This window comes from Carcharodon carcharias, chromosome 23, assembly GCF_017639515.1.
Source record: "Carcharodon carcharias isolate sCarCar2 chromosome 23, sCarCar2.pri, whole genome shotgun sequence".
Classification (NCBI taxonomy): domain Eukaryota; kingdom Metazoa; phylum Chordata; class Chondrichthyes; order Lamniformes; family Lamnidae; genus Carcharodon; species Carcharodon carcharias.
Window position 1 is genome coordinate 3,061,406 of NC_054489.1, and position 27,621 is coordinate 3,089,026.

At 42.0% G+C, this 27,621-nt stretch overlaps 1 protein-coding gene across 1 annotated transcript in view; it reads left to right on the forward strand.

Moving 5' to 3' along the window:
- LOC121269137 (zinc finger protein Aiolos-like) overlaps positions 1 to 27,621 on the forward strand; it is a 161,405-nt gene that overhangs the window by 64,566 nt on the left and 69,218 nt on the right. Inside the window, exons 4-5 of the mRNA XM_041173623.1 lie at positions 12,203 to 12,460; positions 15,910 to 16,081. Of these exons, the coding sequence (XP_041029557.1) occupies positions 12,203 to 12,460; positions 15,910 to 16,081 (430 nt within the window). The remainder of the gene's footprint in view (positions 1 to 12,202; positions 12,461 to 15,909; positions 16,082 to 27,621) is intronic.

Consider the following 27,621-nt stretch of genomic DNA (forward strand, 5'->3'; position numbering starts at 1 on the left):
CACAGAAGTACTGCACTGCAATTCAGGATGCCTAGGCTCAAACATTAACTGGAATTCTTGACTAGACCTCTGCTAGAATGCAGGCTTTATGTGGGGGAACCAGGGGATCAACCCTGGTTCAATAAAGAGTGCAGGAGGGCATGCCAGGAGCAGCACCAGGCATACCTAAAAATGAGGTGTCAACCTGGTGAAGCTATAACACAGGACTACTTGTGTGTCAAACAGCCGAAGCAGCAAGTGGTAGACAGAGCTAAGTGATTCCGCAACTAACAGATAAGATCTAAGCTCTGTAGTTCTGCTACATCCAGTCGTGAATGGTGGTGGACAACTGAACAACTCACTGGAGGAGGAGGCTTCACAAATACCCCTATCCTCAATGATGGAGGAGTCCAGCACATCAGTGCAAAAGATAAGGCTGCAGCATTTGCTACAATCTTCAGCCAGAAGTGCCGAGGGGATGATCCATTTCGGCCTCCTCCAGAGGTCCCCAGCATCACAGATGCCAGTCTTCAGCCAATTTGATTCACTCCATGTGATATCAAGAAACAGCTGAAGGCACTGGATACTGCAAAGGCTTTGGGCCCTGACAGTTTTCTGGCAATAGTACTGAAGACTTGTGGTCCAGAACTTGCTGCTCCCCTAGCCAAGCTGTTCCAGTACGGCTACAACACCGGCATTTACCTGGCTTTGTGGAAAATTGCCCAGGCATGTCCTGTACATAAAAACCAGGACAAATTCTACCTGGTTAAATACTGCCCCATCAGTCTACTCTCGATCATCAGTAAAGTAAAGGAAGGGGTCATCAACAGTGCTATCAAGTGGCACTTGCTGAGCAATAACCTTCTCACTGATACCCAGTTTGGGTTCCGCCAGGGCCACTCAGCTCCTGACCTCATTACAGCCTTGGTTCAAACATGAACAAAAGAGCTGAGCTCCCGAGGTGAGGTGAGAGTGACTGCCCTCGACATCAAGGCCGCATTTGACCGAGTGTGGCATCAAGGAGCCCTAGCAAAACTGGGGTCAGTGGGAATCAGAGGGAAAACTCTCTGCTGGTTGGAGCCATACCAAGAACAATTATTTTTTGTGCCTGTCCACTAGGTTTTACTGATTCACTCTGTGCCTCTTTTGTTGCCTCTGCTGCAATGAGGGTCTTGCCTTTTAGAGTATTGCTGCCAAAAATCTGTATCCTGCTATTTTTTTAAGTAGCTTATTGGGAATCAATGTATTGAAAGTCATAGAGATCTCGTCCTTTAAACAGCATAAAGGTGCATAGTGGACAGCGTGGTGCAGACGAATTTCTATTTTTTGAGCTTTAAAGTTGCATGTAGTGTTTTTACAGAATCCTGTTCTACCCTGGTCTAATTAGGAGATGCAAACAATTTTTCAAATCAGTCACTGTGTTGTGACCTCCACATTGGCACTGCAGTATCTTTACATTTTCCACATGGCTCAATTTACTGTTGCTTAAAAGAAATCAGAGTAAAGTTTAACCCCATGTAAGCAGTTTCCGGCTTTCGTAGGATTGCTACTGTAATCAGAGTGCTTGAAAATTAAATCTATGGTTAGGTGGGAGGCCCATGGAAAATCTACTGTTATCAGTTTTACTGCCCTTCTAAGAATTTCACTCTGACAAATCTGAAAAGTAAAGGCTTCTATTACATATTTGTGTTGGAGTGAACTGGTGTAAAAAGAATGATTAATCCTCTTATTGGCAGCCTTTATTATGCAAAGAATTTTGGCAGGCACATTACTGTAATAAAAATCACTCATTAAACCCTTACTGAAGACTCAGCAATTTCAGTAATCAGCTTACGATGTACACCCCCTCCAACTAAAGTCTTTTTCCTAGTTTCTCCCCCTTTCTCACTTGTCTTGAATATCCTGAGGTGTGCATGTACAGATTCCAGCCCCTTGCTATTCCCAATTTTCATGCTATGTCTTAACATCATCAACATGCCTGTGGTCACCTGCAAACACTTGGCTCTGAAATACTCTGTCAAAGTCACTTCAGCTTGCTACCTCTGCATGCCTTGTACAGCTTTCAAAAACCTATTGTACCACCCAGTCTCTCCCTTCCCCTTAGTTTGTTCACTTCCAGCTGGTGTCACAAGGAACACTAATGTGGTGGTTATGCTTCTGGGCTGGTATTGCAGCAGCAGACACAGAAATACCTGGAAAAACTCAGCAGGTCCAGATATTTCTGTTTCTGTTTTTGTTTTGGATTTCCAGCATCCGCAGTTTTTTGTTTTTATCTCTGGTATTGCAGCAGACTGGACTAATACTCCAGGCAGAACTTGAGTTCAAATTCCCAAACTGCCATGGTGGAATTGGGATTCTGTTTAAATAAAGCAGGAAATAAAATGCTGGTCTCAATAAAAGTGACCATGGTTGAAATGTAATGCCTTCCTCCCCAGCGGCAGGTTTGGGGGCCCTGGCCCACTCCCGCCTCTTCCCAATCAAGTCCAGGGCAGGAGGGCTTATGGACACTCCGACGCTAATTGAGGCCCTTAAGTGGACAATTAATGCCAGTCCTCATCCTGCCACTGCTGATATTTAACCAATGATGGGTGGCAAAGTCACCATGCGGGAAGCCTGAAAAACAAACCCTGTCAGGTTTGCTTGTGTGCTTCTGGAGGCATTGTCCCTTGTTCAGAGGTACTGATCGAGGGACCTGGCATTGGGAAGGAGAGGGTGTCTGCTGAGAGCCACCTCCCTGCTCTTCCCCCCACCTCCCACAACCACGACCCCCATCCCACCCTCACTCACCTTTGGCTAGGAGTCCCTCATTGATCCTGGAGCTCTGGTGGGTGTTTTCCCAGCAGCTGCCACCTCTGCCAGTGGCACTGCCTGCAGTGGATAGTTGCCGACCTCTGATTGGTAACTTTCGGGGGGCAGGATTGCTACCCCCGGTGTCCTTAATCCAGGGGAAGGCCTGACGCTGGAGAGTTAAGTACCTGTTGGGCACTTAGTACCAGCAGGCCTTCACCAACAGAGGTAAAGCGGGGTTCCAGTCAGCCCTGCAGCCGGTTGGTGAAACCCCAGTCACAAACGTTAAATTCCACCCAATGAAATTATCGAATTGTTGTAAAAACCCAACTGGTTGATTAATGTCTTTTGGGAAAGGAAATCTGCTGTTCTTACCCAGTGTGGGACTGTATGTGACTCTAGTCCCACATCAACGCGTTTGACACTTAACAACTCTCTTAAATGAAGCTAAACACTCAGATATATAAAATTGTCGCATGGCCCCCAGTGGTGGAACGATTAAATTTGGGAACGCTCAAGAGTCCAAAATTGGAGGGGTGCAGAGCTCTCAATCAGGTATGAGTCTGGAGGAAGTTACAGAGAAGAGAAGGGCAAGGCTATGGAGGAGTATGATAACAAGTATGAGAATTATAAAATGGCGGTATTGCTTAACCAGGAGCCATCAGTGCTGATTTTATACAGCAGTAACATTGTGTATCAGTATATCACAGCTGGTGTCATTAAGATGCAATGAGTAGCAGGGAGTCTTCCTGAAATCGAGAAGAGAAATGATGGGGAGCAGCAGTTTGGGTGTTGTCCTCCTCTAGTGGCTGGTTGGCAGCAGTTACAGAGACTCTGGTCACCTGATTCAACAAACAATGGGAAACTTCAAAAAAAGTAAATAATTTAAACTGTTGGGAGGGTATTAGTAATGCAATTTATTTGTAAGCTTTTGTAATGAGCTTGACGTAAAGTGCATTCGGTAGAGTTCGCTGGCAAGAGTATAGCGAGTTTATCGTGTATTTGTGAGAGTGTGCCTGGGGCTCTGACCATGCATCAGAAAACAGCAGCTTCTTTCCTTTTTTTCTAAGATATTGAGAGAAAAGGCAGCATTTTGAGTTCAGCCTGCTCAGCTTTATATGTTGATGCTGCTTTTGTACTTTTTACGCCTACTCTCAAACAGCCAGACTTTGGCGGGATGGCAGCACAGCTGAGGAGACCGAAAGTCAGGTGCATCCTTTAGCAAACTACTTCTTATTGAAGTGTGAAGGTCACACAAATGTAAAAGCTGATTTTCAGGAGAACAAAAATTGTCCTCACGCAGCAGATTTCACTTCACAATACATCTGATCAGCAACTGAAACACAGAAATGTTTTGCATCAACTGCAGTTTGCCTTCTTATGAGTAAAATTTCCATTTGCACACAGCTCCTTCAGTGCATAAATTAGGTAATACTGTGCAAAATTGGCTGCTGTGTTCGTATCAAAATAAAATTATTGGTCCTGCAGTGCTTTTGGATGTCCTGAGGATATGACATTGTATCGAGACACACGTTCCTTTCTTCTAAACATGCTCTAATGCTAAGACTGTGGGAATGCTGCGCTGTCAGAGAAGCCGTCTTTCAGATTAAATGTTAAACAGAGGCTCTGTCTACCCTCTCAGGTGGGTGTAAAAGATCCCAGGGTACTACACTGAAGAAGAGGAGGGGAGTTCTTCCCGGTTTGCTGGCCAATATTTATCTATCAACCCAGCATTGCTAAAACAGATTATCTGGTCATTGCTGTTCGTGGAAGCTTGCTGTGTGGAAATTGACTCCCTTGTTTTTTAACACCACACAAACGCCTCTACTTCAAAATACTCCATTGGCTGTAAATTGCTTGGAACATCCTGAGTTTGTGAAAGGCGCTATGTAAGTGCAAGACTTTCTTAGCTTCAGAGTCTGTACTTGTTTACAGTGCACCTGCCCATCGCATTGTAATGCTATTCAAATTTAGTATTTCCTGTCATCCAAGTCAGCAACATAAGATGTCAGGGGACTATGTCCAGTTTCACAGGCTTTGATGTGATTTGCACAATGTTTTAATTTGCTTTTGTGTTTTCAGTCGCCAGCATAGTGGGCACTGGCTCCATAATGCTTCATCAGGCTTCCCTGCGAGACGTGCAGGGCAGGACTTTGGGTTTTGCGTTGGGACCCTGATGCTGGGGGTCACATGAGGGTTCTAACCCTGGACATGCGTGAGAGACAGTCACCTGGCAGTGACTCCCTTCGGGTTGGCCAAATTAGGCCCAGAGGGAGGGCGCGCCATGCAGATTAAGATTGTGGGCAGGTTCTTGAAACTGGAGGGACAATAGGCGGCCGGCCCTCCATCTCAGAAGAATCAGCAACCTGCAGTTCAGCTCTCCCACATTTTGACAATTTTAAATTAAAAGTGATGTCAGCAGTCGGGCCGCCCCGGTGGAGGTGAAGAGCTTCAAAACCTGTGTGAAGTGCTGGCCCTCACCCTTCCCCAATCTTGCTGCCGTTTAGGCAATTGGCCTGATCCTCTAGGCCTCAGGGGGCCCACCAGGATGATTGGAAAATATTAATCAGCCTCTGACAATTGGACTTGATAGGCTATTAACCTAAATTAATTGGCTTTCACCGCTTGCCAATCCCACCTCCAGGAAAATGACCCAGAGTCAGGATGATGCTGGCAAACCCGGCATACCGGTCGGTGGCTCAAATTTTGGCACATGCCCTCCTCTGTACTCACCCCCACATAGGGGTGAAATTTCAACCCCATGGGCTGGATTTTGAGTTTGGCATGTGGGCACGGTTGGTGTGCCAGTTATCGGCCAGCTAGTGTGAAAGACGCGCCGAAATGCACAGCGCTGCCAGGGTGGGAGTGGGAGGCGGGCGGGCGCTGAAGTCAGCGCGGGTTTGGGGGGGGTGGGAGCGCTCACAGAAAGCTCCCTGCAGGCAGAGAGCTGCCTCAGGGAGCTGATGAATCCAAAAGCCATAAATAAAGATTTTAAAATGCAGAAAAATATGTGCATGCATCAGAATGAGTCACCCAAACACATGGATACTGAAAATCCTGTCCAAACATTTTTATCTTTTTTTAAAATTAATCTCGGAAAACTCATCCCGCCGTCGGATGAGGTTTCTACAAAAAGACAAAGGCCGCCTGGCCGATTTGCCCGCCTGCCAATCATAACGTTGGACGGGCAGCGAAAAGTCCCCAGTAATTGCAACGTTAATGGCCTTATTAGGCCTCTTAATTGTCGGCGGGCGCACTGTTGAGTCTCATGCACACCCACCGACCAAAATATTGCGCGATTTCATGCTCAATCGTGTTGGGCGCATGCCTGCACACCGAGTGAAAAATCCTGCCCCAAGTGTCAAATTCTGTAAATTACACCAGTCCAGGAAAGCAGCCAAAGCCAGGGCTGCAACTTTGTTTTGGGTTGAGTTTAACTTACACAGCCATGTTAACATGGCATTTCATTTTACAATTACACTTGCTAATTGCAAAAAATAGGTTTGCTTTCTTAGAGCGTTTTTTCACATTTCAGACCCACTTTAAAGCTATGAACATTCACTATAGTGCAAGGAATGTGATGCAGGCAAGTCTCTGAATAATAGTGCTACATGCATGATTTGTTCACACGCTGTCCTGTCTGCTCCAGGATGTGAATTTGACTCTGGTGCAGGCTGCTGACTATAAAAGTGCTAAGTGAGATAAGCCCCGGTTAGTGTCCCCAAAACAGAACCACAGGACAATGCTGTCTATAATCAGTATTAATTTAGCTATAAAGCATACTAGTTGGAAATTGAAGAGTAAGCATATCAATGTGATGTATGATGCTCTTCTGAGATTGTGGTTGAGGCAGTTTAATGACAATGCTTGAGGGCAACATGAGTTACTAAAAACCAAAAATTGTTCCACCCCTTAGCACTGACAGTCTTCACGTTCAGTACAGTATAAGTTAATATTTCCCTACCCTTGTTGACTCTTAACTGTCTTCACAAATGCCTGTCAAGTCACTTCATTGTAACAAAACAAGAAAGTGGCCCACCACTATCACCACCTCAGGGGAAGTAGGATGGGCTATAAATGCTAGCCTTGCCAGTGACGCCTATGTCTCTGAGAATGCATTTTAAAAATATTTTTGTATGATCTACCTGATTACTCTTCTATTTTGTATGGTAGGGAATAAGTGTAATCCAACTCGCCTGACAAGAACATGTGGGGAGTGGGGGAAGGAATGAGTTGATTGGTCGTCTGTTTTCACGCCCCGTGATTTCACTCTCTCTCAATTCAGCTCTCCACTGAAGTCTTCCTGTTCCTGCACCATTATCCCTGGTGTTCCCCAAGGATATATCCGCAGCCCCTTCCTACTTCTCATCTAGATGTTGCCTCTTAGTGACATCATCATGAAGCACAGCGTCCCTTTCCACGTGTATGCTGGCAATACTCAACTCTACCTCACCATCATTTTTCTTGACACCTCCACTACGTCAAAACTATCAAACTGCTTATCCGACATGGATAAGCAGAAATTTCCTCCTGTTAAAAATTTGAAACCATTGTATTCAGTCCCTGCTACAAATTCCATTCCCCAGTCATTGACTCCATGCCTCTGTCTGCTGACTGAGGCTGAACCAGACTATTTGCAACATTGGTGCCATATTTGACTCTGAGATGGGCTTTTGACCACATATCCACACCATCGCTAAGATGTCTATTTCCACTTCCTTAACATCATCTGTTTCCATTTCTGCCTCAGCTCATCTGTACTTTTATTCCAACATTTCCCTGGCCGACTTCTCCATTTTCCACCCTCCACAAAACTAAGTTTATCCTAAACTTTGCTGCCTGTATCCTAACTCAGTCCAAACCCTGTTCACCTATTACCCTTGTGCTTGCTGCCCTACATTGACTTCTGGTGCAGCAGTGCCTCAATTTGAAAAAAAAATCACCCTTGTTTTCTGATCTCTCCATGGCCTCATTCCTCCCTATCTCTGTAACCTCCTGCAGTCGTACAACCACTGAAATCAATGTACTGCTCCAATTCTGCATGGCCACTTGAGCCCCCCTGATTTTAATTGTTCCAGCATTAGTGGTCGTGCCTTGAGCTGCCTGGACCCTTAGCTCTGGAAATCCCTCCCTAAACCTCTCCTCCTCGCTTTTCTTACTGCCTCCAGGACAGAGCAGCCCACTTGATTGGCACCCCATCCACAACCTTCAGCATTCACTCCATCCACCACCGATGCACAGTGCCACCAGTGTGTACCATGCAAAAGATGCACCACAGCAACTCATCAAGGCTCCTTCGACAGCACCTTCCAAACTTGTGATCTCTACCGTCTAGAAGGACAAGAGCAGCAGATAGATGGGAACACCAACACCTGGAAGTTCCCCTCTAAGCCACTCACCCTCCTGACTTGGAAATATATCGCCGTTTCTTCACTGTCGCTGGGTCAAAATCCTGGAACTGCTTCCCTAACAACACTATGGGTGTACCTACACCACATGGACTGCAACGGTTCAAGAAGGCAGCTCACTACCACTTTGTCAAGGGAAGTTAGGGATGAGCAATAAATGCTGACCTAGGTAGCAATTCCCTAAATCCCATGAGATTATTAAAAGAAAGTGTTTTCTTTTTAACCAAGCTGTTGGCCATCTGCCCTGATATCTCCTTATGTGGCTCAATGTTATGTTTTTTTCAAAATGCTCCTGTGAAACACCTTGAGATGCTTTACTATATTAAAGGCGCTATATAAATGCAAATTGTTGTTGCATGTCCACACGCATCAGGTTATAACTAGTAATAATTTAAAATAGAGACATATTTGAAGAGCAGATAATATATTTATTTTAATTGTCTGTGGGTAAAGTCATGGGAGATCAGCTCGCATTCTATTATATCCTGGTCCTTTGCATATTTTTTTATAAGACCTTATTTTTATGTATTTTAAAATATAGATTTCCATGTAACATATACTTATCTCAGACATATTTATCCCAGCTGAACAAGCTCTATTGTAGTATTTAAATAGAGTCCTGTCCTGTCCTGCTTGTACCTACTCCTAACAGGAGATCTGCTGTCATGGTATGTCACTCTTATCTTTCTTGTGCCAACTTCACACATCCCCTGTAGTTTGTCTACAACCGCTCTGTGACGTCCATCATCTAACAATGCCCAGGTCAACCCCTTTCCGCTGCCCTCCACTTTGCCCTCTAACAGAGATCTCTGTAGCTTTTCAGTTCTGATCAAATGGCCGAACTACTGACATTTTCATTTCTGGATGTCGCATTTTAGAGTTCTTTTTGCTCTTGCAATTTCAAGCAGCTCATCATTGGTATTATGATCTGCATATGGAATTTTAGGCATACGTATCAACAACCACGTTTCAAAGGCTTCTATTTTCTTCCACAGATCTTTATTTACCGTACAGGTTTCTGAGGCAGAAAGAAAAAGGATAGAATGTAGCATTTAATGAGTTTTTTCCCTCGTTTCAAACTTGAGATTTCTTGTTGCTAACATCTCCTTCATCTTCACAAAATTATTTCTGGCTATCTCTAGTCTGCATCTGACTTTGGTGTCGCATCTGCCATCTTCTGTTATCATTTGTCCTAAATAAATAGAGTAATTACTGCTTAATTTAATAATTTTGTGACATAATTGTAGACTTTTATTGAGAAAATAATGCTTTTAAGAAGGAGGGATGATGGTATTAGCACATTAGAGAGAGATGACCAAAGTTCAGGAAACCAGGATGTAGAAGCGGTTTGGGTAGAGATGAAAAATAATAAAGGCAAGAAGTCACTTGTGGGAGTGGTGTGCAGGCTCCCAGCAGCAATCACAGGGTAGGACAGGGTATAAAGGAAAAAATAATGGAAGCTTGTCAGAAAGATAGGGCGATAATCATGGGGGATTTTAATTTACACACAGACTGGAAAAATCAGACAGGCAAAAGTAGCCTAGATGAGGAATTCATAGGACGTTTTCAAGATGGTTTTTTAGAATAGCACATTTTGGTATCAACCAGAGAGCAGGCTATACTAGACCTGATATTGTGCAATGAGATACGATTAATTAATGGCCTCATAATGAAGACGGCCCTAGGTAGCGGTGATCATAATATGATTGAATTTTGCATTCAGTTTGAGGGAGAGAAGAGTGGGTCTAAGACTAACATTTTAAACTTAAATAAGGGCAGTTGTGAGGGCATGGAATCAGAGCTAGCTAAAGTGAACTGACAAATTAGGTTAAGAGATAAGTAAGTAGCGATGCAGTGGCAGACATTTAAGGGACTATCTCAATACACAGAATAGATGCATTCCAACAAGAAAAAAAAGTTCCAAGGGGAGGACCTACCATCCGTGGTTAATTACAAAAGTTAAAGGAAGTAAAAAACTTAAAAAGCATACAACTGTGAAAAGGTGGATGGCAGTCAGAAGACTGGGACAGAATGTGAAAAACAGCAAAGAATTACTAAAGGATTAATAAGGAGGGAAAATTAGAGTGCGAAAGAAAGCTAGCTAGAAAAAAAGACAGAGAGTAAGAGTTTCTGTAGATATTTAAAAGAGAAAAGAGTTAACAAAGTGAGTATATGTCCCATAGAAAGTGAGTCTAGGGATTTAATAATAAAAAATAGGGAGATGTCAGTTGAATTGAACAGGTATTTTGCATCGGTCTTCACCATAGAGGATACAGGTAACATCTCAGAAAAAGCTGTAAATCAGGAATGGGAAGGGAGGGAGGAAATCAAGAAAATTATGTTCACCAGGGAAGTGGCACTGAGTAAATTGTTGGAGCTGAGGGCTGACAAATCCCTGCGTCCTGATGGACTTCATCCTAAGGTCTTAAAAGAAGTGGCTAGTGAGATAGATGATACGTTGGTTTTAGCTTCATAAAACTCCATAGACTCAGGGAAGGTTCCATTAGATTGGAAAATAGTAAATGTAACCCCTTTATTCAAAAAGGGAGAGAGACAGAAAGCAGAAAACTATAGGTCAGTTAGCATAACATCTGCCATAGGGAAAATGTTAGAAGCTATTTAAAGATTATAACAGGGTACTTAGGAAAATTCAAGATAATCCGGCAGAGTCAACATGGTTTTGTGAGAGAGAAATCATGTTTAACCAATTTAGTGGAGTTTTTTGAAGAAGTCACACATGCTGTGGATAAAGGGAACCGGTGGACGTACTGTACTTAGATTTCCAAAAGTCATTTGATAAGGTGCCATATCAAAGGTTAGTGTGAAAAAGAAAAGCTCATGGCATCGGGGGTAACGTATTGGCATGGAAGAAGCTATCACGAAACAGAGAGTAGGCATAAAGATTGGCAAGATGCAATGAATGGCGTGCGACAGGGATCAATGATGGGGCCTCAACTTTTAAAAATTTATACAAGTGACTTGGAGGAAGGGACTGAAGGTATGGTTGCTAAATTTGCTGATGATACAAAGTTAGGTTAGGTTAGAAAAGCAAGTTGTGAAGAGACATAATGAGGCTATAAATGGACATAGATAGGTTCAGTGAGTGGACAAAGATCTGGCAAAGGGAGCATAGTGTGGGAAAATGTGAAATTGTCCATTTTGGTAGGAAGAATAAAAAAGAAGCGTATTATCTAAATGGCGAGAGATTGCAGAGCTCGGAGATTCAGAGGGATCTGAGTGCCCTAGTGCATGAATCACAAATGTCTAGTATGCTGGTACAGCAGGTAATTAGGAAAGCTAATAGAATATTATAATTTATTGTGAGGGGAATTGAATATAAAAGTAGGGAAGCCATGCTTCAGTTAAATAGGGCTTTGGTAAGCCCACATCTGGAGTACTGTGTACAGTACTGGTCTCCTTATTTAATGAAGAATGTTATTGCATTGGAAGCAATTCAGAGAATGTTTACTAGACTCATACCTGGAATGGGCAGGCTGTCTTATGAGGAAAGGTTGGACTGGTTAGGCTTGTATCCACTGGAATTTAGAAGAGTAAGAGGCAACTTGACTGAAACATAAAAGACCCTGAGGGGCCTTGACAGGGTGGATGTGGAGAAGATGTTTCCTCTTGTGGGAGAATCTAGAACTAGCAATCACTGTTTAAAAATAAGGGGTCGCCCATTTACGACAGAGATGAGGAGGAATTTTTTCTCAGAGGGTCATGAATCTTTGGAACTCTTCTTCTAAAGGTGGTGGAAACAGAGCCTTTGAATATTTTTAAGACAGAGGTAAATAGATTCTTGATAAGCAAGGAGGAGAAAGGTTATCGGGGTAGACATGAGGTTGAGGTTATTATCAGATCAACCATGATCTTATTGAATGGCGGAGCAGGCTCATGGGGCTGAGTGGCCTACTCCTGTTCCTTGTTCGTATGTTGATATGCGCAAGTAATTTTAGTAATTTTTGATGCAAAATGTTATTCACTGGAAGAATGAACTGATGGTTATTTTGTTGTTTATTGGACAGCAGATGCAGTAAAGCCTGATTATGATGAAAGTGAGCAAGCTCTCGATCTAAGGGAGGATGGATGTCACGCCGAGGAGTATGGAGGAACCAACAGCAGCAGCTGCCTGCTGGAGAATGAAAGCTATGATGGGGATCACTTCAACAATCGACCAACTTCAGCCGATGGTATTAGAGCGTCTAATGGAAAACTGACATGTGATATCTGTGGACTGTCATGTGTTGGGCCAAATGTCCTCATGGTACACAAGCGAAGCCACACTGGTAATTGGTGTTACTAAATTTACAGTACAAGACAATAATCCATTCAGCATTGTACAGTGGAACCAATTTAAATGCATAACATTTAAACAAATATCACACTTCAGTGTTAATTAATTAATATGTGATTGTTTTACCTTTTGGATACAGGATTCTTTTTAACCCACGGTATTTCTTTGCAGAGCCTTTAAGTGCTAGGGTAGGGTAGAGTATGAGCCTTGCACTTCTGCACAGGCACTCTCAATGCAACATCATAATTTTTAGTGAAAGATGTGCTTCCTGACCGTGTCTCTCACTGCTTGATGACCTGTGGAAGGTGCATTCTTTTGGCTGGATTTTACATGCCCTGGTCTGGCACTTTTTTCTGCGGGGGTTGGTGGGGGGGGATGGCACATAGAATAGGTCAGGTGGCAAACCCACCACCTTCCCATCCACCTCCAAAATCAGCCCGCCTGCCATATTTAAATGAATAATTAAAGGTCAGTTAGGCTTGTTAACGTAATACGGTTGGAGTGGGCAGGTCATTTTTAAGGCCTGCATGAGTAGCGCCCCAAGCTGTCACCCACCCCTTCCTTCTATGCTGTCTACCCTGCAAAACCCAGCCCCACCCCACCCTCCTCTCTGGGCTCTAGGATCTCTTCTTGCCCTAAAACCCCATGCTGCACCTATTCTGGACAGCCATGATCCTCTTTGAGCTTCTTCCTGCAGTCCTGCCATCGCCCACTATTGAACCCCAGCACTGCTGGCTGTGGCCAGCAGCTCCTGCAGGATAGACCTCCTTCCACTGAGGGGCGGAAATCCCATTCTCAGCCACTTCAGCCCACCTGCAGCATGTCATGGCTGTGCAGGGCAGGTGTCCCTGGTGCATTTCGGCTTCTTGCCGAGTTTCCTTCTGGGCCGGTGAGCAGTCCACAGCCCCCATAAAATGCAGCCCACCAGTCCAACTCCATGACAGATACTTATTAAGGATAATGTTTGACCAATCAGCTAATGAAAGGTGTACTTTTTACTAGTGTCCTTTTTACAATTGGCGAGTAACAGGGTGCCTATTGACAGATTCATGGGCCAGTGTTTGTTGCCTGTACCATGTGCACAATTGGCCAGTAGGAGATACGCTCACTGTTGCCTTGTATTGTTCACTGAGACTGTGTGTTACAACAGAATGTGCACTGTTCATTTAGCCCTAAATTAATGCAAAAACAAAGCTTTGTTCCTATCTAGTGATTTCAAAGTTACAAATCATCCACTTTCCTAACAATCTAGTTGACAATCACATGAGGACTTAAACTCAAGCTGTCCAGCCCTGCTTTATTTTATTATGTTCCATAACTTCTAAATAAATTTCTACAATAGTGTTAAATGAACTTTAGCAAGGAAAGCATTGTAGAAACAGTGGTGAAATTTTGGTTTTTGTTTCCATGGTGACCCTAAGAAACAGAATTCTACAGTCCACGTCCTATACATTGCTGACAATAGAATCATGGAATGGTTACAGCACAGAAGAAGGCCCTTTGGCCCGTCATGTCTGCGCTGGCTCTACAAAGGAACAATTTACCTAGTGCCACTCCCCAGCCTTCTCCAATTACTACTTAAATGCCTCAATTGAACCTGCCTCCGCCATGCACTCAGGCATTGCACAGTGCCTCATCTCCCCCTGGATAAAGTGACTTATAGTTTCCACCAATACCTGGCTTTGGTTATTCAGCTGCAAACAGTTTGGAAGTTTTGTCAGGAAGGGGGGAAAGCATTTGTGAGATTTATTTGTACCCTGACCCCAATCACTTTCCCCTGTCCCCCCAGCACCTTCTCAGTACATCATATTTCACCCATTACAAAGACGATACCGTTTAAATTTCCCTATACTGTTGAGTATTGCATTTCTCACAGGTAGTGTGAGTTCACTTGAAGATGAATCATGGCTTTGAGATAACAGTCACAACAGCCTGTGCAAGAGACAGTCAGAATTCTGCCATCTAGCTGTGATTAGTGAAAAGTCAGCACAATGCAGCAGAGTAAAAACATTTTTCTAGGACACCATTATTAATTTTTAGGATAGCCATAGTGCTCACATTTTGTTGTTGGAATTATATGGATTATCTAAGAGTCTTGCGAAGAATAGGGCTATTGGTTTGTTTTTTCACTCCCAACAAATTGGATCTCCAGTTTAAAGTTCCATTTGTCTATCAGCGAACATTGACATGAGCCTGATAAGACACCCATTCACATGTGGGAAGTCAGCATGAAATCCTGGCTACATTCATTTATTGAAGTTAAAGTTCAGGTTGATCAGCACCAAATGCATGTTCCTGATCATCACTAGCACTCTGAAATAAATTTATAAGGGTTGATTTTCCGAATTTGCATTCTTAGACCGAGATTCTCCTTCAGAACATGTGTTGAGAGTTCAGGCACTTTCTCATCATGGTTTTCTGCATGTTAACAATGAACAGGTGGAAAATTGTAGAGGGTGCACTGCCAGGAGTGTGAACTGTGGCTGACTCTTAAATGCCCCCTGAATGAGGGCAGTTAAGGATGGGCAATAAATGCTGGCTTAGCCAGCGATGACCACATCCCATGAATGAATTTTTTAAAAGTACCCATTGTTACTGGCCAGCAAACAGTTTCTCTCATTTGTTAGTGCCTGTGTTTTTCAAGCAAGACTTTAGCGCAAAGGGACACTGCAAACATCTGTTACATTCTGCAACAATCCGCCCCCCAAAATATTATCTGAACATATGAAAAGGAGCAGAAGTAGGCCATTCGGCCCCTCAAGCCTGCTCTGCCATTCAATAAAATCATGGCTGATCTATTTGCGTTTTGAATTCTGGATTCCCATCTATCTCTGATAACCTTTTGATTCCTTTGCTTGACAAGAATCTATCTACCTCTGCCTTAAGAATATTCACAGCTTTCGGTGGCGGAGAGTTCCAAAGTCGCACAACCCTCTGAGGGAAAAACATTCTCCTCATCTTTGTTCTTAAAAGGGCAACCCCTAATTTTAAAACAGCGCCCCCTAGTTCTGGACTCACCCCCAGAGGGAACACCCTTTCCATATCTATCTTATCGATATCATTCAGGATCTTATAACCTTCAATCAAGTTACCCATCACTCTTCTAAACTCCAGTGGAAACAAGCCCAGCTTGTCCAGCCTTTCCTCATAAGACAACCCACTCATTCCAGATATCTATCTAATAAACCTCCTTTGAACCGCCTCCAATGCATTTACATCCCTCCTTAAATAAGGAGACCAAAAGTGCACATAATATTCGAGATGCGGTCTCACCAATGCCCTGTATAACTGAAGAATAACACCCTTACTTTTATGTTCAATTCCTCTCGCAATAAAGGATAGTCCACTAGCCTTCTTAATTACTTGCTGTATGTTTGTGTATGTAATATGGGTGAACTTCTTAAGTCATTAATGATATTTTCACATCTCTTGCTTTTGCAGGTGAGCGTCCATTTCACTGTAATCAGTGTGGAGCATCCTTTACTCAGAAAGGAAATCTTCTGCGCCACATAAAACTTCACACTGGCGAAAAGCCCTTCAAATGCCACCTCTGTAATTACGCCTGTCGACGCAGAGATGCTCTGTCAGGTCACCTGCGTACACATTCCAGTAAGTCAATCAGTCAATTCAATTATTTAGTGTCATCAAAAATTTTGACATTGTTTCAGATCAGCTTCCAAGAAGTATGAGTAAAGGTCATGATTTGCATGCAAGCTTCACTTGAGGAAATAGGCCGGAAGTAGATCGAACTATTTCATATCTATAAAATTATAATTTCAAGAAGAAATGTAAAATGTTTGTAACAACAGTAAGTTTCAGCGATTTTTCTTGTTAACATAAATGTCTGCCGTGATTGTTTGCAACATGCTAATATAAATTACATTTCTCCACAATTAAGTAGGACTCACGGACAGGAACAAGGCAGGAAGTAGTGTTAAAGACAAATATTCAATGTACCATCAATATATTCAGTTTTATTTTCACACAGTAACCTGATTTGTTAATCTGCAATAACCCCCTCTATCCATTCAACAATTCCTCATATTTAGAACAATGTCGAACATTTCAAAAATTACCAAATTATCTCATTGTGTTCAAGATGGACGAAGAAGACCATTCAGTCCATTATGATTCGCCCATCTAGAAAGACCTTAAATTGTTCCCAGTGCCGCATCTAATTGCCCTTAAATTATTTAAGGACTTTCAATTCCAATACTCTAACTGAAACTCAATTCCATACAATGGTTATTTTTCCTGTGAAGACTAAACTCCTAAATATGCCTGTATTTTAGTTTGAATGTTATGTTAGTTAGTATGTTAGCCTTTATGTTAGTTTGAATGTTATGTTAGTTAGTATGTTAGCCTGTATGTTAGTTTGAATGCTATGTTAGTTAGTATGTTAGCCTGTACGTTAGTTTGAATGTTATGTTAGTTAGTATGTTAGCCTGTATGTTAGTTTGAATGTTATGTTAGTTAGTATGTTAGCCTGTATGTTAGTTTGAATCTGTCTCCTTGCCCTATTCATGTAATTTAATTTGAAGTAAATTTCTGATTTACTTTTTCCATAATCTTCCTAGTCCTCATTGTTCTTGTAGGGGTATCTCTCAGACACCATCTTTCAAGACTGATGATCTCCTCAATTTTTTCTGCAAAGCTTAACCCCTCTACCACTAGGAATCAGGCCCATGGTCCATCTTTGCACTCCCTCCAACTCTTGAATTTCTCACTTTCGCCTTGGTGACAAAACTGAACTCAGTACAGTGTGACTACACACTATATACTTTGATCATGACATCCTTTGACTTTTGCAGTTTAACATTCTGTTGGCTTTGTTGGTTGGTGCTCTCCATTTTTTTGGTCATGTTGAGTATACTAAAACTTCTAGATATCTTTCAACTTCACCCTTAGCTGCTTCAGCACCATTCATGGAATGTGAATGTCAGTCATTATTCTTTATTGTGTGTGATACTTTACATGTGTCTGCATTAAATTTCACCTGTTATGTTTCTATCTATTTACTTAATTCAACTCATCTCCGCCAATTCCACTAGCTATTCCAGTTTGATATAGTCTACAAATTTGACTGTTTGCATTGGGCTTCTGAATGTAAGCCATTGATTTAAATTATAAACGGTAGCGGTCTCAACAGAAATCCTTGGGGCATCCGACTTTGTACAGCATTCACCCTACAAGTATCTATTGATTATATCCATCAGCCACTTGATTATCTGTTCCCAAGATTTAGCCTAGATTCCTCATGGCTTTCAGCTTACAGTAGTAGTCTTTTCTATGGAACTTTGTCAAGTTTGAAGAAACAATTTGCATTAAAATAATACTGACATTAATTCTTAACAGACAAATTTGATGAGAGATTAATCTATACCCTATCAATGACCTATCTCTTATGGGTCTGTGCCTTACCAATAATCCATTTCCTATAAACTTATGCAAAATCAATAAATAATTTCCCATTAATCTGCTGGGAAGGGATCAATCTGTATCATAAATAACCCATCTTCTATCAACCCTTGCCACATTAATAATCAGATTATGCTGTTAGTGGCCAATCTGTGTTGCATCACTAATCCATTAATCATATTCCATGTTTTTACTTGTTCGCATCCCATTATATCTTTTGCATTTGTACTTATGACAGAGTAGCAAGGACAAACATCTTTTCACTTATGGTCCCAAATTTTTAAAAATTAATTTATGAGATGTGGGTGTTGCTAGCTAGGCCAGCATTTATTACTCATCCCTAATTACCCTTGAGAAGGTGGTGGTGAGCTACCTTCTTGAACCACTGCAGTCCCTGTGGTATAGGTACACCCACAGTGCTGTTAGGGAGGGAGTTCGAGGATTTTGACCCAGTGACAATGAAGGAACAGTGATATATTTCCAAGCCAGGATGGTGTGGGGTTTGGAGGGCAACTTCCAGGTGGTGTATCTCCTCCCCTTGTCATTCTAGATGGTAGCAGTTGTGGGTTTGGAAGGTGTTGCCTAAGGAGCATTGTTGAGTTTCTGCAGTGCATCTTGTAGATGGTACACACTGCTGCTACTGTGCGTCAGTGGTGGATGGAGTGAATGTTTGTGGATGTGGTGCCAATCAAGCAGGCTGCTTTGTCCTGGATGGTGTCAAGCTTCTTGAGTGTTATTGGAGCTGTACTCATCCAGACAAGTGGAGAGTGTTCCATCACATTCCTGACTTGTGCCTTGTAGATGGTGGACAGGCTTTGGGGAGTCAGGAGGTGAAGAATTCACTGCAGCATTCCTAACCTCTAACCTGCTCTTGTAGCTACAATATTTATATGGCTAGTCCAGTTCAGTTTTTGGTCAATGGTAACCCCCAGGATGTTGATAGTGGGGGATTCAGCAGTGGTAATGCCATTGAATGTCATGGGGCGATGGTTAGATTCTCTCTTGTTAGAGATGGTCTTGCCTGACACTTGTGTGGCGTGAACGTTACTTGTCACTTGTGCTACACTGTCATAAGTACAAATGCCCAAGCCTGGATATTGTCCTGGTCTTGCTGCATTTGGACATGGACAATATTATACTTGTTGCAACCAGTCTAAAAATCGCTCTAAATTATAATGTCCCTTTCCTTACATTTAACAGGAATTGTAATAAAACTAATGAATTTACCTTAATTGAATTACTATTTCGGAAGTGGTTTTGACTTTTAACATTTTCTTAATAATAAAGAGGAAACAATATTTGTTGTTTCCAAAAATAGCAAATTGTCCATGATTCCAGCTTTAAATCAGTTTGCTGCACTTGTAGCTTTATGGTTTTATTACCTGTGAATTAAAATCCCATAGAGTTGTAAATCCAAATTTTCAGTTGACACTAAACTAGGTGGCACAGTAATTTGTGAGATGGAAGCAGGAAGTTACAAAGGGGCATAGATGGATTAACTAAGTGGACAAAACTATGGGAGATGGAGTTTGACATGGGGAAGTGTAAGGTCATACGCTTTGGATCTGAAAAAAGACTGATTTGAATATTTGCTTAATGGTATGAAACTAGGAACATAAGGAGCAGAGATTTAGATGTTCATGTAAACAAAAGCTAGTTCACAAATGCAAAAGTAATCAAGAAGATAAAGGAATATTAGCCTTCATCTCAAGAGGTTGGAATTCAAAACTGGCAAAATTATATTTCAATCATGCATAACTTGATCAAATCTCATCAGGAGCAGAGCATTCAAATTCGGCACCATGCTTCAGGAAGATTAGATTAGCTTTGGAGGGGACGCAACACAGACTGGCCAGAATTATATCAGAGCTAAAGGGATTAAATTATGAGGATAGATTGGATAAACTCGCTTTCAATTCCCTTGAGTTTAAAAGGTTGAAGGGTGATCTGGCTAACTACTTTAAAATTATTAAGGAATTCAATATGGTAGAGAGAATCTATTTCCTCTGATGGGGGGAATCCAGAACAAAGCAGAATAACTTTAAAAATTAGAGTTAGGACGTGCAGGAGAAATCTGAAAGCACGTTTCACAAAATGCAGTATGATGATCTGAAATTCACTTCCTCAAAAAGCTGTTGATGCTGGGACAATTGAAATTTTCCAGTTTATGCCTGTTCCTTAGTTCCTTTGCTCCCATATTCACAATGTTCCTATAGCTAAATAGCTCTACATGTATATCAACGAAAAGAACATTATCAGACTGAACTGAAATTGGAGCACTGAATTAGCTCTTTCCATCAGGCTTCAATTTCTTGACAAAAGGTGTGACCATTTTTCAGTGTTGTATCTTTTGAGTGGGGACACGCTGTTGTCAGCTGGGCAGGAAGAGGCTGAATTCCTGGCAAAGCAAAAATGATCATTTAGATGGAGTAGTTCGCGAGTGAAGTACACTCATTTTGTTGGCCACCATAAGAGAGGAGAGGAGCATTGTTCACTGGAACAGAGCACTAACATCTGTTGAGGGTCAAGCATCTCTTATCACAGCAAATGATTTCTTGGAGGGACTTTGATCAGTGAGGCAAACCTTCACTGCCTAAATTTGTTAGTGATTAGAAACATATAAAATCCCTCCAAAACTAAATAAACATATGAGGGAAAATGGAATAGAAGGAAATGCTGATAGGGTAAGATTAAGAGGGTTGGGAGGAGGCTTGTGGGGGCAATAAACATCATAGACTGACCGGTCCATCCGAACGAAGAGTATCTGAAAAAGAGTCACATGGACTCGAAACATTAACTCTGTTTTTCTGTCCACAGATGCTGCCAGACCTGCTGAGTTTCTTCAGTATTTTCTGTTTTTATTTCAGATTTCCTTCATCCATGGTATTTTGCTTTTATTTCAGTCTGCCTGAATGGCCTGTTTCTATGCTGTAGATTCATAGTAATTACTTTGATTATCCATATTATTGATTGCAATTTTAACTAATTTAATTCCAGTTAATTTTCCTGCTCTCCTGTCCCTACATTGCCTTCCTTCAGGCAGAATAGCTTAAGATGACTGCACAGTTGCCATCTGTTGGTTTGGGGTAGGTCACTGGGAGGGGCAATGGAAAAGACATGAACAATTCATTGTACATTCCTGACCGATAGCATGTATGGTAGTGAACAGAGAGTAAGAGCAAAAATAGGAAACAATAGAGAGAAGTTCTCCCATCTCCACCCACCCCAGAAAATATCTTCTGCACAAATGATTAATGCCTTAACAGAGCCACATAAATAGTAAATAAAAATGTAATTGCAAGTTTAGTAATGGAGCTAGAGGGAAGTGCAGTCCAGTTCTATCTGCACCTTGCTCATACAACTGAAGGGTGTCACAGCTATATTGTTGATGCTATAACGACCTTAGCTGGAGACATACAGTTAAAAACTAAACCAAAGCCATTTTATAAGAGTAGAACATTCAAGACAAATGAAGGCATTTGACAATTCAAATAAGATGTGAAACATTTCTTCAGAGTTCTTGTCGAAATGGGGCACGATATAGCAGTGAAAACCCCAGTATTCATGAGGAAACCTCAGGCCCAACTTAGAGAATCATAGAAACTTACTGCACAGCAGGAGGACATTTGGCCCATTATGTCTATACTGGCTGTATGAAAGAGCTGTAGTCATGCTTCTTGTCCATAAACCTCTAAGTTCCGCATGACACAAAACTTGGAAGTATTGTGAACTTTGACAAGGATCATGATAGACTTCAAGAAGACATAGATAGGCTGGCGGAATGAGCGGGCAAGTGGCAGGTGAAGTGTGAAGTGATCCATTTTGGTAGGAAGGACAAGGAGAGTCAATATAAAGTTAAGGATACAGTTCCAGTTATCTGCAGGAGTAAAGGGACCTGGAAATATATGTGCACAAATTGTTGAAGGTGGCTGGGCAAGTCGAGAAAGCGGTTAATAAGGCATTGGCGATCCTGGGCTTTGTAAATAGAGGCATAAACTACAAAAGCAAGGATTTTGTGATTAACGTTTATAAAATACTAGCACAGTTTCAACTAAAGTATTCGGCCCAATTTTTGGCAGAACATTTAGAAAGGATGTGAAGGCATTGGAGAGGATATAAATGACTTGGAGGAAGGGACCGAAGGTATGGTTGCTAAATTTGCTTATGACACAAAGATAGGTAGGAAAGTCAGTTGTGAAGAGGACATAAGGAGGCCACAAAGGGACATAGATAGGTTAAGTGAGTGGGCAAAGATCTGGCAAATGGAGTATAATGTGGACAAATATGAAATTGTCCATTTTGGCAGGAAGAATAGAAAGGAAGCACATTATCTAAATGGTGAGGGATTGCAGTGCTCTGAGATGCAGAGGGATCTGGGTATCCTAGTGCATGAATCGCAAAAGATTTGTATGAAAGTATAGCGGGTAATTAGGAAAGCTAATAGAATGTTATCATTTATTGCAAGAGGAATTGAATACAAAAGTAGGCAGGTTATGCTTCAGTTATGCAGGGCATTGGTGAGACCACACCTGGAGTACTTGTACAGTATTGGTCTCCTTATTTAAGGAAGAATGTAAATGCATTGGAAGCAGTTCAGAGGTTTACTTTTTTAATACCAGGAGTGGGCGGGTTGCTTCATGAGGAAAGGTTGGACAGGCTGGGCTTATATCTGCTGGAGTCTAGAAGAGTAAGAGGCAACTTAACTGAAATATTAAAGATCCCGAGGGGTCTTGACAGGGTGGATGTGGAAAGGATGTTTCCTCTTATGGGAGAATCTAGAACTAGCAGTCACTGTTTAAAAATAAGGGGTCACCCATTTAAGACAGATGAGAATCTTTTTTCTCTCAGAGGGTTATGAGTCTTTGGAACTCTCTTCCTCAAAAGGTGGTGGAACAGAGCCTTTGAATATTCTTAAGGCAGAGGTAGATAGATTCTTGATAAGCAAGGGGGTAAAAGATTATCGGGGGTAGGTGGGAATGTGGGTTTGAGGTTACTGTCAGATCAGCTATTACCTTATTGAATGGCGAAGCAAGCTCGAGGGGCTGAATGGTCTACTCCTGCTCCTAATTCGCATGTTTGTATGTGCAGAAAAAATTTGCCGGAATGGTTCCAGGGATGAGGAACTTCAGTTATGTGGATAATTTGGAGAAATTGGGGTTATTCTCCTTAGAGAAGGGAAGGTTGAGAAGAGATTTAATAGAAGTGTTCAAAATCATGAGGGGTCTGGACAGAGTAGATAGGGAGAAACTGTTCCCATTGGCGGAACGCACGAGAATCAGAGGGCACCATGTGAAGTGATTGGCAAAAGAAACAAAGGCGACACGAAGAAAAACCTTTTGACACAGTGAATGGTTAGGATCTGGAATGCACTGCCTGAGATTGTGATGAAGGCAGATCCAATCGTGGCTTTCAAAGTGAATTGCATAATTATCTGAAGAGAAAAGATTTGCTGGTCTACCGGGAAAAGGCAGGACGTGGAACTAGCTGAGTTGCTCTTGCAGGGAGCCTGGATGGACACAGTGGGCCGAATAGTCTTCTGTGTTAAAACTATTCAATGATTCTGTCAAGTAACTGCCCAAATCCCTTTTAAAATTATTCATAGAATCAGCTTCCACCAGCTTTTCAAATAGAGTTTTCCAGATCCCAATAACTCCAAGTGAAAAATTTCTCTTCATCTTCCCTCCAGACCTTTTCCCAGTGATTTTAAATCTATGACCTCTGCTTATTGACCCACTCAGCAGAGGAAATCATTTTTCTCTACCTACTCTATCAAAACCTCTCATCATCTGAAAACCCCCATGAAGTCACTCACATTTTAGCCTTCTCTCTTCTAAGGAGAACAATCCTAACTCTCCTTGTAACTGAAGTTCCCTAGCCCCAGTCCAAATACATTTATTAGTCATATACTAAGGAGACTGAACAAGTTTCATACCTGACTCTCCTTCTTGCTGCCGACTTCTCAGTTTAACAATTTATAGCCGTGTTATTATTGATTCATCACCTCATCAGCACAGCGGAAAGTTTCACATTGTCACCTACACTACAAAAGCCCGTACTGTAATGTGTGGGTGATTAACAATATAACAGAAAGAAACAGTACAGTTACCTCCTCCTCCGCCATTTATGCAATAATAATTTCCTCCTTTTTGATCCCTAGAGCTACACACCATTCCCTGACCCAAGCTGATGCTTATATTCTGAGACCTTCAACTGTGCTGCCTTTAAGCTGGCTTTGAGCAGTGTGCAGCATAAATGTGTAAAACTATTCCCTTCCTTCCATCTTCCCCAAAAAGGCTGAGATCAGGACTTAATGGTATACCACATTACATATTCAGCTATGGTTAGAACTGTTACAATATTTTTCATCTTTTCAAAGAATATGAGTCATTAAAGTAATATAAAACTGCACTGCACTTATGTAAGTAGGAAAAATTATTTACCCTGTTTCTTTGGGGACTTGTTCTATTTTGAATTTTACCATTTTTTTTCTTAATACAAATATACCTGCGAACATATGAATTAGTAGCAGGAGTAGGTCATTCTGCCTTTCCAGTCTGCTCTGCTTTTCAATAAGATCTTGGCTGATCTGATTGTGGCCTCAACCCTACTCTCCTGACTACCACCCTTTGACTCCCTGTTTGTCAATAATCTACCTCTTCCTTAAAAATATTCAATGACCCTGCCCACACCACTCTCTGGGAAAGAGAGCTCCACAGACTCACGACTCTCTGAGAGAGAAAAAAATTCTCCTCATCTCCGTCTTAATTGGGAGACCGCTTAGTTTTGAACTGTGGCTTCTAGTTCTGGTCTCTCCCACAAGGGGAAACATTCTCTCAGTATCCACTCTGTCAAGTCCCCTCAACATTTCATACGTTTCAATAAGAGAAGCAGAGAGTAGGCATAAATGGGTCATTTTCAGGTTGGCAGGATGCAACAAGTGCAATGCCACAGGGATCAGTGCTGGGGCCTCAACTATTTACAATCTATATCAATGACTTGGATGAAGGGACCAAATGTATATTTGCTAAATTTGTTGATGACATGAAGATAGGAAAGTAAGATGTGAATAGGGCATAAGGAGTCTGCAAAGGGATATAGATAGGTTAAGTGAATGGACAAAAATTTGGCAGATAAAGCACAATGTGGGAAAATGTGAACTTGTCCACTTTTGTAGGAAGAATAGAAAAACAGCATATTCTTCTCAACTCCAGTGGATACAGGCCCAATCTGTCCAACCTTTCCTCCTAAGATAACTCCCTCATCCCAGGAATCAGCCCAGTAAACCTTCTCTGAACTGCTTCTAATGCAATTATGTCCTTTCTTAAATAAGGAGACCAAACTGTACATAGTATTCTAGATGTGGTCTCATCAATGTCCTGTACAGCTGTAGCAAAACATCCTTACTTTTATAATCCGTTCCCCTTGCAATAAATGGCAACATTCCATTTGCCTTCCTAATCACTTTCTGTACCTCACAACTAACTTTTTGTGATTCATGTATCAGGACACCCAGATCCCTCTGTACCATGGAGTTCTGCAATCATTCTCCACTTGAAGAATATGCTGTTTTTCTATTCTTCCCACAAAAGTGGACAGGTTCACATTTTCCCGCATTGTGCTTTATCTGCCAAATTTTTGTCCATTCACTTAACCTATCTATATCCCTCTGCAGACTCCTTATGCCCTATTCACATCTTACTTTCCTATCTTCATGTCATCAACAAATTTAGCAAATATACATTTGGTCCCTCCATCCAAGTCATTGATATAGATTGTAAATAGTTGAGGACCCAGCACTGATCTCTGTGGCATTGCACTTGTTACATCCTGCCAACCTGAAAATGACACATTTATGCCTACTCTCTGCTTCCTGTTAGCTAACCAATCATCTATCCATGCTAATATGTTACCCCCCTCCCCCTCCCCCACACACATACATTGAGCCCTTATTTTGTGCAGTAACCTTTGATGTGGCACCTTGTCAAATGCCTTCTGGAAATCTAAGTGCACCACATTTACAGGTTCCCCTTTATCCACGTTGCTTGTTACTTCCTCACAGAACTCTAATAAATTAGTCAAACACAATTTTCCTTTCATCAAACTTGAAACAATTATGGCAGTACCCCCTGCCCTGCCCTGTCTTACCTCTCTCTTTGCTATCTCCAAGTAACACTGACTGATGCAGAGAATGAGACAATGGCTGCTGTATGTCTATTAGGTAACAGGATCAAACTGCAGGTGGGCTTTGAGTTGGAGCCCAGTTCTCTCTCAGCCGATCCATATTGAAAAAGGCATCCTAATGGAGTAGCAATAGTTCCTATCCTTTGAAGAGATTTGTTTGTAAACACTAATTTGAAAGGTGTTTGGCTGCAATGTTCTGATGACAGAGCACTGGCTAACAAGATATCTGATTGAATGCAGCTGAGGCTGAAGGCAGCTGGATTTGGATTTGCTGGCGCAGTTGAGAGTATATCCATATTAAACATGGCAGCTTTGCAGAAAATTAAATGTGTGTCAGTAACAAGGGCATTTTGAATGCAGCTACCATTAATGCAACACAAAACTGTATTTTTGGCGCTTCTCAGTTAGAAATAAAAATCTAAAGACTTTCATTTATTTACCACCTTGACACTTCACTCAGCCACATCATAAAGTGTTTCATATAATGAATTACTCTTCTGGAATTCAGTGACTGTTATGATTCCCAGTTAGCGGTAGTCTAAACCAGACCCATCACATCTGGTCTAGTTTCAGGTCTCATACTGATATTGTTGACCACTAAAAGTTGGTCTTGGACCTAAGTCTGAATTTTCTCCACCCACGCACTAGCTGCTAGCTTTTTCAGCCGTTAAATGCATGATATCTGTTTGTGCAGGCGTGCTCAGTGGTCTTGCAGATATGGATTAGGACATTGTGTCTTCCCAGACTGTGGGTTTAATTTGAGCTTCTGAGATGAACAGCTTGAAACTGAAGATGTTCTGGCAGCCTCTCTCTTTCACCTCAGAATCTGTGACCCTGGGATACCCCATTGTCACCCCACCCATCTCACCACACCTCAATGCCCACTGCGGCCGCCCTGCTCCTACCATCACTTCTTCCTGGCCCTGACTCCATCCTTGCCTCAAGCCCATAGCACCCAATCCCCCAACTTTCACCATGCCCCCTACTGCACCCCCCATCCCCCCACCCAACTCCCCCCAGGGATGAATTTGGTGAGAATGAGAGTTTCTGATATTAAGCTGATGGGACCCGCAGGCTGATAGAGGCAGTGATTTCATGCAAGGGGAAGGACTAGGAGAGGAGAGTTGGGGAGTTTGAGAATATCTTGAGAAAAGAGTTGGTGGAGGCTTTTTACAGCTTTTGAGGGTGTTATTGGAGGAGGCAAGGAGGGAGGTGAAGGTGTTGAGGATGGAGGCGGATGGAGAAGATATTTGAGTTGGCGAGTGATTGCAAGATAGAGGGAGGGCCAGGGACGTGGGAGTTGGTGTGCAGGGTAAGGCTACCACTGAAGCTACAAACGGCAAGTAACCTAACCAACAGTTTTCTCATTTCACTACACCCTTCCTCTGCAAAAATAAGCTCTCCTGAAATGACAATACATTTGCTGTTAGCTGGAGTGAAATTTACATGTGCAGAAGATTTATCACAGTCTATGCGAACAACTGAAAGTAATTAGCATTTGTCAGATCCTCCTTCTTATGACCTTGTCTTGCTGCTGTAAACCACTCGCCACAA